Here is a 16,899-nt window from a genome sequence, read left to right as displayed (position 1 = left end):
CTGGTTTCAGGTCTCCCAGTCTGGACTTCCTGAATCACAGCCTCCCTTCTCTCCTCTGGAGAAAATTTCAATCCTGAGGACTGTGTTGAACAATAGCTTTACAACTGACAAAGTTTGGTGAAATTGGGAACATTCCTCAACACTAAACATATTTTATTATATGGGACTCAGAGTATATATTTTTTATATTATTTATTTATTAGAGGCAGAGCAAGGATGGGCACACCAGGGCATCTAACCACTGCAAATGAATTCCAGATGCATGTGCCACCTTGTGCATCTGTCTTTTGTAGGACCTGGAGAATTGAACCTGGATCCTCAGGCTTCGCAGCCATGTGCCTTAACTGCTAAGCTGTCTCTCCAGCCCTCTGGGTATATTTTTTCAGGTTGAATTTATTGAGGCAAGCCAAACAGACTGGCAGTTTTTCAAGAGTCAGATAGATAATTGGCACACCAGGGCCTCCGGCCACTGTCATCAAACTCCAGGCGTTTGGCACCTTGTGTGTCTGGCTTATATGGGATCTGGGGAGTCAAACATGGGTCCTTAGGCTTTGCAGGCAAGTACTTCAACCACTAAGGCAATCTCCCGAGATGGCATGTTGATTTTAAAATTATTTATATAGAAATTCATTCAGGATCTAGCACATGGTGATTAGTGCCATTAACTGCAACTACCAGTGAGTTTAATGGGGTTCTTTTCACAAAAAAGTGAACGATTGTTTGTAGAAGCAATAAATGACTCAAAGGCTGGCACATCACAGAAAAGGCCACCACAGCCTTCTTGCCACCTCACAAAAAGCATGCCTCTAGAGCCCACTGTACAAGCTGCAGTCAGCTCGGCTGCTTGGAGAGTCCTGAGAGCATTGGGCCACTTGCAGGCAGCTCAATCAGAGAGTCCCAGCACACTGAAAGCCCAAGAGTCAGTTTCAAGCAGTTGTTTTACCTTTAAAATATTTTATTTTATTTTATTTTAGAGAGAGAGAGAGGCAGAGAGAGTGGGCAAACAGTCCCTAAACAGCTGCAATGGAACTCCCATCACTTGAACCACCTAGTGGGCATGTGTAGCCTTGCTCTGTTCTCACCATTGTGTGTCTGGCATACCTGGGATCTGGAGAGCAGAACATGGCTGTAGGCAAGCACATTAATGGGTAAGCCATCTCTCCAGCACTGTATCTCCTTTATTAATCTTTAGGGTGTGGTCTTGCAGCCCTTTCAGAGACTTGCTGACTTCCTGAGTCTCTTAAAGTTTCTTTCTTCCCCTCCACCCCCAGGAGGGAATGTTTCACTCTGTCATTAACAAAGCCTTGAGGGAGTTGCATGACCTTCAGTTTTCAGGTCTCCCAGAATTGGCTTCCTGAATCAGAGCCTCCCTTCTCTCCTCAGGAGAGAATTTCAATCCTGAAGAATCTGCTGAACAGCATCTTTCCAGATGGCAAGTTTTGGATGAAATTGGGAACATATCTCAACACCAAATATATTTTATGATATGAGACTCAGAGTATATTCTCTTTTTTAAAAAAATTACTTATTTATTAGAGAGAGAGAGAGAGAGAGCGAGGATGGGCACACCAGGGCATCTAGCCACTGCAAATGAACTCCAGATGCATGTGCCACCTTGTGCACTTTGCTTATATAGGACCTGGAGAATTGAACCTGGATCCTTAGGTTTACAGGCATGTGCCTTCACTGTTAAGCTGTCTCTGCAGCCATCATGGTATATTCTTGCTGGCTAATTTTTTTTTTGAGGCCTGCCAAACAGACTGGCAGTTTTTAAATAGCTTGATAGATAATGAGCTCGCCATGGCCTCTGGCCACTGTCATCACACTCCAGGCATGCGCCACCTTATGTGTCTGGCTTATGTGGGATATGGGGAGTCAAACATGGGTCCTTAGGCTTTACAGTCAAGTATTTCAACCACTAAGCCAGTCTGTCCAGTGTGCATGTTGATTTTAAAATTATTTATATAGAAATTCAATCAGGAGCAAGTATTAGTCCCATTAACTGTAACTACACTAATATTTACTATATGTTTCTAATTGATTCTTAAATTGATTTAGTCTTTCATTTTTGACCTTTTGCTAGTTATGAGTTGTAAAATACTGCATTAGGGTAGGGAAGAAATTTTCGTTTATATATTTACCAACTTGTGGTCAAACCTCAGCATAGTGATTGCCCCTTATGTACAAGTTGCTGTGGGTAGAGGACTGGCTTAGTGGTTAAGGCATTTGCCTGCAAAGCCAAAGGAGCCAGGTTTGGTTCCCCAGGACCCACGTTAGCCAGATGCTCAAGGGTCACTCACATCTGGAGTTCATTTGCAGTATTAGAGGCCTGGTATGCCCATTCTCTCTCTATGTCTCTCTCTCACTCAATCTCTCTAGCTCCCTTCCTCACGTCCTCCCTCTTTCTCTCTCAAATATATAAAAATAAAATATTATTAAAAGTTGCCAGATAATACCTGGGATTTTTTTATAATCATGGAAAATATTAATAAAAATTACAAAAACAACTTGCCAGGCATGATGGTGCATGCATTTAATCCCAGCACTTGGGTGGCCGAGGCAGGAGGGTTGCTTTGAGTTTAAGGCCAACCTGAGACTACATAGTGAATTCCAGGTCAGCCTGACCTAGAGAAAGACCCTATATTGGAAAACTAAAAAAAAAAAAATAAAAAAATAAAAAAAGAAAGATATAAAAGTGGGAAATCTTCTTAGTTTTCCCAAGTGGACAAGAGGCCATTTACTAATTTGTCCATTTTAGACTTGAAAATAATATGATTACTCTACAATAGGATGTGCATGTCTGTCCTTAGGTGTTATGAGTCATTTAATACACACAGACAAGAGATATAAGCTGGTAAAATATTTTGGAATACTAGTTTATACACTTTAATGTCTCTTCTATTTTAGAACTGTTCTCTTCCATGCTATAATACATCAATCAAAAAATATGAGCTTTTCTTGAGCATGGTGGTGATGATGGTTTGATAGATGCTTCTGAACATACTCTGCATTACTACATTTTAATGGACAGCCTTGAGAAGTAAGTGCTTACATTGAAATGATAGGTAATATTTATTGGATTTTTAAAAGTTTTTAAAAATTTGTTTTATGTATTTGAGCAAGAGAGGGGAAAGGGGAAAGAAAGACAGAGAGTGAGGGAGTGAATGGGCACACTATGACATCAGCTGCTGTAAAGGAACTCCAGATGCATGCAGCACCGCGTAAATCTGGTTTACGTGTGTCCTTTGGCTTCGTAGGCAAATTCCTTAACTACCAATCCATCGCTCCAACCCTATTGGATGCTTTTTGAATTGTTACAACTATATTATGCCTGAATATCCACTGAAAGTTCAGTAAGTTGGAATGAGTTTAAGCTAGCTGATGTATCTGTCAGAAAGCAAGTAAAATGCTAGATGAAGTTGATGTAGCTGTGGGTACAGAATTCTGTATTTTAGGACCTTTCTTTTGCAATCCTGGGCAGTGAACACAGAAACTCATATATGATACATACGTGTTATATTACAAATATGTACTCCCAGGACTTTTAATCCAAGGACTTTTAAGGCCCTTGTCCTTACAGACCACAACATTATCCATCTAATACCAATAAGGCATAGTGTCATGTGACTGAGTTTTCTAGTTATCTTATTGGGTCTTAAGTTGTCCAATTTAGCAGATACTATGGTTACTCTCTCCTGGTTACTCATTCTTAAACGAGTTAACCCTAAGGTCTTTTTTTTTTTTTTTTTTAAAGTCAGTTATGTACACAGTGTTTAATCAGCCATGTTGGTACCATTGTTAGAATCCTCCCTTTCCTCCCTCCTCTGCATGGAGCCTCCTCATTGGGGAATGAGTGTCGTGAACTCTGGGGATAGCCATCAGTTATGGGTAATAGGCAGTGTCTCTGTGCATAATATTCTAACATGTGGCTCTAACAAACTTCCTGTCCCTCTTCGCAAATTTCCTGAGCCACGATGGGTTTGTTTTAGGTCTTCAGAGCCTCTGTGACTCTCTGGTTTGGTAGTTGTTAGGCATCTTTTGCTTCTATCTCCTTCACACTTTTTTTGTGCTGATACCACGTTCACTAAGAAAGCAGCACTTTTTTTAAATTTTTTTTAAAATTTATTTATTTGAGAGTGACAGACACAAAGAGAAAGACAGATAGAGGGAGAGAGAGAGAATGGGCATCCCAAGGCTTCCAGCCTTTGCAAACGAACTCCAGACACGTGCGTCCCCTTGTGCATCTGGCTAACGTGGGACCTGGGGAACCAAGCCTCGAACCGGTGTCGTTAGGCTTCACAGGCAAGCGCTTAACCACTAAGCCATCTCTCCAGCCCAGAAAGCAGCACTTTTGCTCATTTCCCCAATTCCTCTCTAGTTTTAGCTGGGGCCTTGACTGGAAATAACTTATTGGGCTGTCTGAAGACAACATCCTTTCCAGCTCCTTAAGCTGCTAACACCTCCACGTCTGGGTCCCCATGCTTCCAGAGAGAGGAGGGATACTTCTCTGTCATGATTTTTCTGGACTTTGGATATCTTTGAGAGCACATGCCTTAATGGAGACATCCTTGTTCTCCTATTTGTCTCCAGGCCCCATGTTCGTGCTCCCAGATAGGCTCGCGGACAACAAAGCTTTATCCACTCTCCCTTCTTCTTTTCTCCAACTCTTCCTCCCCCCTGTGTCCCTGCCATTTTTCTTTTGAGGCAAGCCCACAAACTAGCCTTTTATTGTGCAAGAGAGAGCATGAGAGAGAGAATTGGTATGCCAGGGCCTCCACACACTGCAATTGAAGACCAGACACGTGTGTCCCCTTGTGTACGTGTGACTTTGCACGCTTGCATCAATGTGTGTTTAGATTATGTGGGACCTGGAGAATTGAACATGGGTCCTTAGGCTTCAGAGGTAAGTGCCTTAACTGCTAAGCCATCTCTCCAGACCATCCTGATATTTTGAATACAAATGTAACAGTTTATAAATCATTCTTCTTGATTTGGCTTATCCAATTCTGTGGTTAATTCTGGATCCATATTCCAGGTCTGGAGTCCAAAGACTATTTCTGAACTGCCAAATCTCCGTGACACCATGTTCCCTCAATTTCATGCTGATTTTATAGCTATACGACAAAAGAAAGTCATGTCATAAATCAAGGCACTTTTCAAATACATTGGCTGACCAGGAGGTGGGCAGGTTACAGCCAAGGGTGGGTGGTGGGAGGTCTGTTCTATAGGGCTTCAGATGCTGTCTGATGACATTCTTAGTCCTTGGGTTGGTGGAAGTCGGTGACCTGCTAATCAACTGATAGCCACCAGGATGTTATCAGACACAGACGTGGGCAATAAATGGCTAATTGGCTAAAGTTTGCCAAGGTAACATGGCTCTGATCCTGTCACATTCCAGCCCCCTATGATCACAGGAGTGGTTATCTGTCCACCCAGGAGAAAGTAGGTGCAGCAGATGTGGCGCTGTTCTGGAACTTGAGTTCACAAATGTGGTTGTCAAATGCTTTTGTATCAGCATGAAGGTAGTAACTATCTCTTATGATGCTCTACACACAGGTATGTAGAAATGCATCATGAATATATTGAAAAAAATGCATTGCAATTCCCCCCAAAGCAACAAAGGTAAGAATTCATTTTAGTCTCTGAATGTTTAAATCCTTTTTTTCCGACTAAGATATATTTAAAATTATATTACAGGTTTCCTCTAATGTCACATTACATTAAGTTAGACTCATTCACAAAATGGACGTTTTAGATTTTATATTAAATTCATTGCATTTATTAACTGGATATCACATGGGTTTATGTCAGTAAATGTGATCTGTGCTACTCAAACAAGTTAAAAGATCCAATCATTTTTTGTTGGTTGCTTCTTCAGTAGGTAATGAATACCGTCTTTCACCAATGTTGCAATGCTTTGATTGGGTCACTGTGCTCTTCCTCCTTACTGTGAGCTTTAGCTCTGTGCAGCTTCCTAGAACAGCATCAGAGATGATAACTCAGTAGGTTCAGTCAGTATATTTTCTAAAAATTGGTCACACTGGTCTGCTGGGTCCAGGCATGGTAGTGTCCTCTCTCTCTCCAAGCCTGCCAGCCTCCCCTTTAAGGGAGCCACAGAACTCATTCCTGGCCAGCACATGTCCTGGAAGGGGAAGTGGACTGGGGGGTGGTCGTTAGGGTCCTTCTCTCCTGTGCTCTCAGAATGTGCAGGTTTCTTTTTTTTTCTTAAGTTTTATTTTTTTAATTTTTATTAACATTTTCCATGATTATAAAATATATCCCATGGTAATTCCCTCCCTCCCGACCCCCACACTTTCCCATTTGAAATTCCATTCTCCATCATATTACCTCCCCATTACATTCATTGTAATTACATATGTACAATATCAACCTATTAAGTATCCTCCTCCCTTCCTTTCTCTACCCTTTATGTCTCCTTTTTAACTTACTGGCCTCTGCTACTAAGTATTTTCATTCTCACGCAGAAGCCCAATCATCTGTAGCTGGGATCCACATATGAGAGAGAACATGTGGCGCTTGGCTTTCTGGGCCTGGGTTACCTCACTTAGTGTAATACTTTCCAGGTCCATCCATTTTTCTGCAAATTTCATAACTTCATTTTTCTTTACCGCTGAGTAGAACTCCATTGTATAAATGTGCCACATCTTCATTATCCACTCATCTGTTGAGGGACATCTAGGCTGGTTCCATTTCCCAGCTATTATAAATTGAGCAGCAATAAACATGGTTGAGCACGTACTTCTAAGGAAATGAGATGAGTCCTTTGGATATATGCCTGGGAGTGCTATAGCTTGGACATATGGTAGATCAATCTCTAGCTGTTTTAGGAACCTCCACACTGTTTTCCACAATGGCTGGACCAGATTGCATTCCCACCAGCAGTGCAGAAGGGTTCCTTTTTTTCCACATCCCCGCCAACATTTATGATCATTTGTTTTCATGATGGTGGCCAATCTGACAGGAGTGAGATGGAATCTCAATGTAGTTTTAATCTGCATCTCCCTGATGACTAGTGACGTAGAACATTTTTTTAGATGCTTATATGCCATTCATATTTCTTCCTTTGAGAACTCTCTATTTAGCTCCATAGCCCATTTTTTGATTGGCTTGTTTGATTCCTTATTATTTAACTTTTTGAGTTCTTTGTATATCCTAGATATTAATCCTCTATCAGATATATAGCTGGCGAAGATTTTTTCCCATTCTGTAGGTTGCCTCTTTGCTTTTTTCACTGTGTCCTTTGCGGTACAAAAAAATCTTTGTAATTTCATTAGGTCCCAGTGGTTAATCTGTGGTTTTATTGCCTGAACAATTGGGGTTGTATTCAGAAAGTCTTTGCCAAGACCAATATGTTGAAGGGTTTCCCCTACTTTTTCCTCTAGCATTTCAGAGTTTCCGGTCTGATGTTAAGGTCTTTAATCCATTTGGACTTAATTCTTGTGCATGGCGAGAGAGAAGAATCTATTTTCATCCTTCTGCAGATATATATCCAGTTTTCAAAACACCATTTGCTGAAGAGGCTGTCTCTTCTCCAATGAGTATTTTTGGCATTTTTATCGAATATCAGGTGGCTATGGCTACTTGGGCTTACATCTGGGTCCTCTATTCTGTTCCACTGATCTACATGTCTGTTTTTGTGCCAGTACCATGCTGTTTTTGTTACTATGGCTCTGTAGTATAGGTTAAAATCAGGTATGGTGATACCACCAGCCTCTTTTTTGTTGCTCAGTATTATTTTAGATATTCGAGGTTTTTTTGTGATTCCAAATGAATTTTTGGATTGTTTTTTCTATTTCCATGAAGAAAGCCTTTGGAATTTTGATAGGGATTGCATTAAATGTGTAGATTGTTTTTGGTAAGATTGTCATTTTCACAATATTGATTCTTCCAATCCAGGAACAAGGGATGTTTCTCCACTTTCTAGTGTCTTCTGCAATTTCTCGCTTGAGTGTTTTAAAGTTCTCATTGTAGAGATTCTTTACTTCCTTGGTTAGGTTTATTCCAAGGTACTTTATTTTTTTTGATGCAATTGTGAATGGGAGTGATTCTCTGATTTCATCCTCTGTGTGTTTGTTGTTAGCATATATGAAGGCTACTGATTTCTGTGTATTTATTTTGTATCCTGCTACATTGCTGTAGGTTTTGATCAGCTCTAACAGCTTGCTAGTAGAGTCTTTAGGGTCCTTTATGTATAGAATCATGTCATCTGCAAATAATGATAACTTGATGTCTTCCTTTCCAATTTGTATCCCTTTTATGTGTGTCTCTTGCCTTATTGCTATGGCTAAGACTTCCAAAACTATATTAAATAAAAGTGGGGACAGTGGACACCCTTGTCTTGTTCCTGATTTTAGGGAAAAGCTTCCAGTTTTTCCCCATTTAGTAATATGTTGGCTGTAGGCTTGTCATAAATAGCCTTTATTATATTGAGATATGTTCCTTCTATTCCCAGTCTCTGTAGGACTTTTATCATGAAGGGATGTTGGATTTTGTCAAATGCTTTCTCTGCATCTAATGAGATGATCATGTGATTTTTGTCCTTCAACCCGTTTATGTAATGTATTACATTTATAGATTTGCGTATGTTGAACCATCCCTGCATCTCTGGGATAAAGCCTACTTGGTCAGGGTGAATGATCTTTTTGATATACTCTTGTATTCTGTTTGCCAATATTTTGTTGAGAATTTTTGCATCTATGTTCATGAGGGAGATTGGTCTGTAATTTTCTTTTTTTGTTCTATCTTTGCCTGGTTTTGGTATCAGGGTGATGCTGGCCTCATAGAAGGAGTTTGGTAGAATTCCTTCTTTTTCTATTTCCTGGAAAAGCTTAAGAAGCAATGGTGTTAGCTCTTCCTTAAAAGTCTGGTAAAATTCAGCAGTGAATCCATCCGGGCCTGGGCTTTTTTTAGTTGGGAGATTATTGATAACTGTTCGGATCTCCATGTTTGTTATAGGTCTATTTAAGTGATTAATCTCATTTTGATTTAATTTAGGTAGGTCATATAGATCAAGGAAATCATCCATTTCTTTCAGATTTTCATACTTTGTGGAGTATATGCTTTTATAGTATGTCCCTATGATTTTTTGAATTTCTCTGGAATCTGTTGTGATGTTACCTTGTTCATCTCTGATTTTATTAATTTGTGTCTCTTCTCTCTTTCTTTTGGTCAGATTTGCTAAGGGTTTATCAATCTTGTTTATCCTTTCAAAGAACCAACTCTTTGTTTCATTAATTCTTTGGATTGTTCTTTTTGTTTCTATTTCATTAATTTCTGCCCTAATCTTTACTATTTCTTCCCGTCTATTGATTGGGAAAGAGGTGCCAATGCAGATACAGGAAGCCTTCAGAACCCCAGCCAGACAACACCCAGAAAGAACCTCTCCTCGCCATATTATAATCAAACTTCCAAACACACACACCAAAGAAAAAATATTGAAAGCAGTTAGAGAGAAAAATCAAGTTACCTACAAAAGCAAGCCCATCAGGATTACAGCAGATTATTCAAAACAAACTTTTAAAGCCAGAAGGGCTTGGAGTGATATATTCCATGTTCTGAAAGATAACAACTGTCAACCAAGGTTACATTATCCTGCAAAGTTATCCATTCAAATAGATGGAGAAATAAAGACATTCCATGAGAAAAGCATGTTAAAGGAGTATTTGAAGACAAAACCAGCTCTACAGAAAATAATTGATAGAATTCTCCATGCTGAAGAAAAGGAAAAGCACACATATAAGGAACCTAGAAAAAACAAGCAATACTCAAATACTAGTAAACAGAAGAGAGTACAGGTAGAACCAGAAACACACACACAAAAAAAAAGGCAAACATAAATACACACCTTTCAATAATATCTCTTAATATCAACGGCCTCAATGCCCCAACGAAAAGACATAGATTTGCAGACTGGGTTAAAAAGCAGAATCCTACAATTTGTTGCCTCCAAGAAACTCACCTTTCTACAAAGGATAGACAATATCTTAGGGTGAAAGGTTGGAAGACGGTGTTTCAGGCAAATGGGCCTAGAAAACAAGCAGGGGTTGCTATCCTAATATTAGACAGGGTAGACTTTAGTCCGACGTTAGTCAAGAAAGATAAGGAAGGTCACTTTATATTGATTAAGGGCACACTCCAACAGGAGGACATTACAATCCTAAACATACATGCACGTAACATGGAGGCTCCCAAATTTGTCAAACAAACACTATTAGAACTAAGGTCACAGATAACACCAAACACAGTGGTGGTGGGTGACTTTAACACCTCACTTTCATCAATTGACAGGTCATCCCAGGAAAAAATAAACAGAGAGGCATCTGGACTAAATGAGGCCATAGAAGGAATGGACTTAACAGATAGATACAGGACATTTCATCCAAAGGCTGCAGAATATACATTCTTTCCAGCAGCACATGGAACATTCTCTAAAATAGACCATATATTAGGACACAAAGCAAATGTTAACAAATTCAGGAAAATTGAAATAATTCCTTGCATTCTATCTGACCACAATGGAATTAAACTACAAATCAGTAGCAAGAAAGGCTATAGAGCATACACAAAATCATGGAAACTAAACAATACACTACTAAATGATGAATGGGTCAATGAAGAAATCAAAAAGGAAATCAAAAAAATTATAGAGTCAAATGATAATAAGAACACAACATACCAAAATCTCTGGGACACAATGAAGGCAGTTCTAAGAGGTAAATTTATAGCCTTAAGTGCCTATATTAAGAAATTAGAAAGGTCGCAAGTAAACGACCTAATGCTTCGCCTTAAAGCCTTGGAAAAAGAAGAACAAGGCAAACCAAAAATCAATAGACGGGAAGAAATAATAAAGATTAGAATGTGCAGGTTTCTAATGCCATCGCTTAAAACAACTGCAGCGTCAGGGATGCAGGTCGGAGCTCAAGTGGCCTGCCTGCTTTTGCACATAATGTGTTTCAAGAGCCATAGACAAGGAGTGCCTGTGCCCTGGATAAGGCAACAGAGAAGAGGCTCTGTCACCCAGTGCAGCAGGACAGAGGGGGAGGTGCTGACAGACTGACTGTGGCTTCCAGCCTGGGTCATATTCAGTGTGCCTCCAGCCTCACCTGGACCCTGTTATGCACCTGACCATGCCTGAACGAGTGACTTGACAGACCTAAGGAGAGCCCGAGTAATCTAAGGATTTCCTTGGTAAAGAAGAAATCAGCTCCAACCTATGTAAGAAAAAATGGGTGTTGGCATTCAAAGCAAAGTGTCATTTAGAATTTTACCCCCAAAACAACATGGCCATGTTCTGTCCTGTCCCGAAGGGGGAGATCACAACATCTGTGTGAAAGCCCTCAGGACTACTGGGTTGTCACTGCAAAGCACTTGGGACTTTAAAAATGGCAAATTATGGGGCCTGAGGGATGGCTAAGGGGTTAGACGCTTGCCTGTGAAGCCTAAGGACCCCGGTTTGAGGCTCAATTTTCCAGGACCCACATAAGACAGACGCAGGTGGTGCATGCATCTGGAGTTATTTTGCAGAGGCTGGAGACCCTGGTATCCCCATTCTCTAGATACCTGCCTCTTTCTCTCTCTGTCACTCTCTAATAAATAAATAAAATAATAAAAAACTTCCCAAAAAAGACAAATGAAAGCCATGGTATTGAAATATGTCCCAACATATGAAATGAGGCTCCTTTTTCCTGCCACAGTTGTAAGGTCCTTATTAGCAAGGGCTGACATGTTCCCTCCAAGACAGACCGATTGACCTATTTGTTTTGTTCAGTGTAATGTGCAAGCGATCCAGCAAAACGAACCGTGCGGCGCACTGTTTGGCTCCTCCTCCCACAATAATTGTGGAAGATGGGCTGGAGAGATGGCTTAGCGGTTAAGCGCTTGCCTATGAAGCCTATGGACCCCGGTTAAAGGCTCGGTTCCCCCGGTCCCACGTTAGCCAGATGCACAAGGGGGCGCATGCGTCTGGAGTTCGTTTACAGAGGCTGGAAGCCCTGGCGTGCCCATTCTCTCTCCCTCCCTCTATCTGTCTTTCTCTCTGTGTCTGACACTCTAAAATAAATAATAAATAATTAAAAAAAAAAAAAAGAATTGTGGAAGATGATCCAGTGCCCGTGGAGTGAAGATTCAGATTCCCTGGTTGTATTTGTAAATAGGTGAAAAGATGTTATTTCTGAAATTTTGATAGTCATTTCAAAATTAAAACTGTAACATCCTTCTCCAGAAATACATGCAATGGAATCTATATGAAAGTAGCCGTTCCCAATCTGAAAAGCTTATGAGCTAACTTCTTGAAAAGGACACTTCCGTTATTTTTGCCTTTAGTTCATTCCCACGCCACGTGCCCACAGACTGCTGTCCTGATAGAGTGTAATGTTAGACTTCTCGATTGTTTTCTTGGCCCTGTTGTTGTCATTGTCATTGTCCTTGGAAGACACCCACCACCGCTTCATGTTAGAAGTTGAACACTATGTGCAGGTCAGAGACCTGGCCTTCAGGGTTTTATTAATTTTGGATAAGAATGTATGAACCTTACCTCCATGGCACTTGTCTTTTGTTCTGAGGCAGAAAGCCTGGGAAACAAGGCTAAAGATGTACTTCTTGCTTTGGAGCAGTTTGAGAAGGAATTTGCAAAACAAAAGTGGCAAGGGAGACTCTCCATGTCCCAACATGCCACCTCAGAGACACCTCATTCTGCAGGCCCTGCTGTGGTCTTCACTGGGCAGGCCAAGCCCCGGGGTGCAGCCACAGCCGTCCTGCACACAGCTCCATCTCGACACTGTACTTGACATTTTGACCAAGCTAACCGCATGATCTTTGTTTCATGCTTGTCTCAGGACTTCATTGGTCTTCCTGTCCTGAGCAGTAAGAACACGGCATGTCTGCACGGTGCTGTCTGGGAAGGATGAGCAGTCTGCGTGTGTGCACTGTGTACATGTGACCAACTGCTCACACGGTGCTCTGTTCTGCTAGAAGTGTTGATTTTTTTTTTTTTTTTTTTTTTTTTTTACAAATAAGGGCTGCGTAGAATTCTGTGTAACATAAAATGGTAGTAACGTGTGCTGGCAGTGCTAGGGATTGAATAAGGGCTTCTGGAGCATCCTCAAGAAACTTCTTTCCCTGTTATATTTACAGCCCCATTTTCATTTTGTTTGATAATCGTCATAGGTATGATGACATATCATTTATCTGGTGGAAACCCCCGTTGGCTAGAGGGATTGGACACAAGATGAGGGTTGAGAAAATGAACATCGTGCTGTGGAACATTGAACTCACCGTCTGTGCCATCCCGGTTAAGGTCGCTGTGCATAACAGCTGACACTCCCTGTCTTTCTCCTTGCACTTGAAATATGCAGAGGAGAAGGAAGAGTTCTTAATGACTAATTGACAACCACAGTGGTCACTCATCTGCACTCTAGAGCGGTGTCCAGTCATGAATCTAAAGAAATCCGTACTTCCATGGCACCCTACGTTCTATAGTTTTGACGTATATTATTTGTCTATTTTCCACTATATTATTTCATATTGACTCACGATGTATTTTGTCTTTGTCTTTAGAAGAAGGCAACAATGCGGAGAAGTCTTCACTGAGGTAGGATTTTATTGATTTAGGTGGTTCAAGTCAAGTAATTTGGGGATATAGTGAAACGAAATGAATCCATGAGGAGGGTCTGGGCATGACGCCACGTGATGGTTGTGCTTAACATTGGCTCTTTCATACCGTGAGCCCAGCAGGTCTGAAAGCACTTTGCCATTTATTTTTTTAAATTTATTATTTATTTTTATTTTTTGGTTCTCTGAGGTTCACTATGGAGTCTCAAGTTAGCCTCGATCTCACGGCGATCCTCCCACCTCTGCCTCCGGAGTGCTGGGATTAAAGGAGTTCACCACCACCCTGGGCACTTTGGCTATTTTTGAACCTATCTTTCCTAATTAAGCAACGCCCATTTCAGGGGTAGTTTATTGTACATTTAGAATGACCTGACTGTCAGCATGCCTTATTCCCCAGTGCCTTCCCTCTCCCTCTTTCTCTCTCTGTCAGTCTCTGTCTTTCCTTGCATGTATGCATGAGTGTTGTATGCATTCGTGTGTGGAGACATGTATTAGGATGCCCGTCTGTGCAGATGGAGACCAGGGGTTGACATTAAGTGGCTTCCTTGATAGTTTTTCTCCTTCTTTATTGAGATAGGATGTCCACTGAACCCAGCGCTCATTAATTCATCTATTCTATTCTAAACAGCCATCTTTCTCCAGGGATCTCTTGTGTGTTTACCTCCAAAGTTCTGGGCCTACAGGCAGGCTGCCACACCTGCCATCACATCCAGGGGTGCCCAGGATCTGAACTTGGGTCACACCCTAATATGGCAAGTGTGCACCTCAGGTGGTTAAAAAGCCAAAGAGTGGGCCTCACCAGACACTGAGTCTGTAGGTGCCTGAATGTTGGTTGACCTTGAATGTTTTAGCCTCCAGAACTGTTGGAAACAAACGTCTATTGTTCTTAACATCCTCACGTCTGTTCCAACACACAGAGAAGACCCCTGTCAGCCCTGAGGCTGCATGAGAGGAATCTGTACACATTTTATGAACAGTCTTTTATCTCCCATGACCTTCCCATATATTTGCCTACTACACTTTGCTGCCTGTAGACATTTAAAGCCTTTTTATTTATTTTTGTTTGTTTTTCAAAGTGCTCTTTCACTTTAGCCCAGGATGACCTGAAATTCACTATGTCTCTTAGGGTGCCTTCGAACTCTCAGTGATCTTCCTAACTCTGCCTCCCAAGGGCTGGGATCAAAGGCTGGGACACCATACCCACCTTGAAAGCCTTTTGCTTATTGTGTTGGTTTCTATAGACAATTGTATAAGAGGAACCTCTAAGCTGTCTAGTCAGGAGTCATTCTATACTTGGTTTCTCTCATGTGTATATCATGTACACAGGCTGATAAACTTCCATTTTGCTCTTGTAAATCTGTTGCTTTCTAGAGAACATAGGAGAGTATAATGGGAAAAACATGTTTTCTTTTCTTGCAGTTTAAGCCTGGTCGTTATCCTCCCCACACCTATGTAGCCCGTCCCTACGTCTTTCAGTTTCTTGCATGAAGACCGTCTGCCCATTAGGTCTTACCCACCTCCGTGATTCCACTAACCCTCCAGGCTCTTGCATTCACACATGTCCTCCCCCACAGCACTCAGCACCAAGCCCACCATGGACTTGACTTACTTCTTCCACTTGTTACTACCATGCATCTTACCTGCGATAGCAAGCTGCTTTGTTTGGGATAATAATGTGAATTGAAGCCCCCAGGTGATAGACCACCTACGTTCAAAATTCTATAAAGCTGATTGACTAGCTAGACCTGACTGTGGAGAGTTGGAGCCCTCTAGATTCAGGAGCAAATTATGTTTTCCTGTCTTTAGTTCTGCGTCTCTCTCTCTCTCTCTCTCTCTCCTCTCTTGCTCGCTCTCTCTCCTTTTTTTTTTTCACAGTAGGGTTTCACTCCAGCCCAGGCTGATCTATATATCTATATGTCATCTACATCATCTATGTGCACTGGGGATATGGGAATGCCCTTTAGCTGCGGCCTCAGATTTTCTGCCAAGCTAAAAATGTCCTAAAATCAAATCTGCGCAAAATAAAAGCAAAAGGAATGGGAGGTATTTTCTTTGGCGTCGCCACTAGTATGTTGCATGTACTGTGGTCAATAACACCCTCCTCCATGCTCGTGCAGCAACCCCAATCCAACTCCAAGGGAAACACCCACACACACAATCGTCATGAGAGTTGATGGGGGACTACCTGGGCAGTACAGGTGAAAGGGGAGGGTCAGGAGGACAAGAGAAGGTAATGGGGGCTGATTATGAAGATTGGGAATGGCCAGGCATGGTGGCACATATCTTTAATCTCAGTACTCGGGAGACAGAGGTAGGAGGATCACCGTGAGTTCGAGGCCTGAGACTACACAGTGAATTCCAGGACAGCCTGAGGTAGAGTGAGACCTTACCAAAAAAAAAAAAAAAAAAAAAAAAAGATTGGGAAAAAAATTTTAAAATATGAAAGAAAAAAATGAAGGAGAACCATCCTGCAGAAGCCTAGAGCGCCGAGATGTCTCCTTTCCTGTCTCCACGTGCTCTAGGGTTCACTGTGGGCTGACCAATTCTGCTGTTTCCTGTACTGCCACCTATAGTGCCCTGCAGTGGCTGTGTTCATGTGGTTGGTGATAAATTCCGCCTCCTTCTGAAATGCCAGTTTCTTCTCTGCCACTCTGTGCGTCGAGTTTTCACTCACGTGCCACAGCTGGTACAGGAAGGCTTCCGGCGATCCTCCACACAAGAGTCTCACAGACCCATTCCAAGGAACCACTGGACTTGGAGCAGCAGATGTGGTAGGAATAGGAAAGTCTCCTGAAAGACAACAGAGTCCAGACTCAGGGAGCCATCACACTGAAACCGTTTCATTCCTTCAATGTTGGGGTCACATATTAAAGAGAAGTGAATCTGTAATTATTTTCTATTAAAAATAGTCCTATTGCATACAATAAACTTACCATTTGATATGGAGGCTTACTAGATAGCCCCAAACTCATGACCTTCCTGCCTCTGCCTCCCAAATGCTGCAATTCCAGGGAAGCACTACTATGTCAGGCTTCATTCATGGGATTTTTAGTATCACTGCAGTGACAATAATTTATCATTTGCAGTTAGATAGATAAGATTTTTTTTTTCTCAAGCAGAGAGAGACCCAGTTGGAGGGAGAGAGAAAATGAGCACGTTCCAAACAAAGTCCAGACACATGCCCCACTTTGGGCTTGTGGCTTTCCATGGGTACTAGTGAGACAAACCCAGACCTTCAGGCTTTGTGAGCAAACACCTTTCACCACTGAG

At 41.5% G+C, this 16,899-nt stretch overlaps 1 protein-coding gene across 3 annotated transcripts in view; it reads left to right on the top strand.

Annotated features, from left to right (window-relative positions):
* LOC123454828 (liprin-alpha-3-like) overlaps positions 1-16,899 on the top strand; it is a 49,523-nt gene that overhangs the window by 9,874 nt on the left and 22,750 nt on the right. For all 3 annotated transcript variants that reach the window (XM_045134320.1, XM_045134319.1, XM_045134318.1), the window contains exons 4-6: positions 2,908-3,040; positions 5,557-5,622; positions 13,576-13,609. In XM_045134320.1, coding sequence (XP_044990255.1) covers positions 5,574-5,622; positions 13,576-13,609 — 83 coding nt within the window. In that variant the 5' untranslated portion in view covers positions 2,908-3,040; positions 5,557-5,573. The remainder of the gene's footprint in view (positions 1-2,907; positions 3,041-5,556; positions 5,623-13,575; positions 13,610-16,899) is intronic.

Source organism: Jaculus jaculus, chromosome 14, assembly GCF_020740685.1.
Source record: "Jaculus jaculus isolate mJacJac1 chromosome 14, mJacJac1.mat.Y.cur, whole genome shotgun sequence".
NCBI lineage: Eukaryota > Metazoa > Chordata > Mammalia > Rodentia > Dipodidae > Jaculus > Jaculus jaculus.
This window is presented reverse-complemented; position numbering and strand designations above follow the sequence as displayed.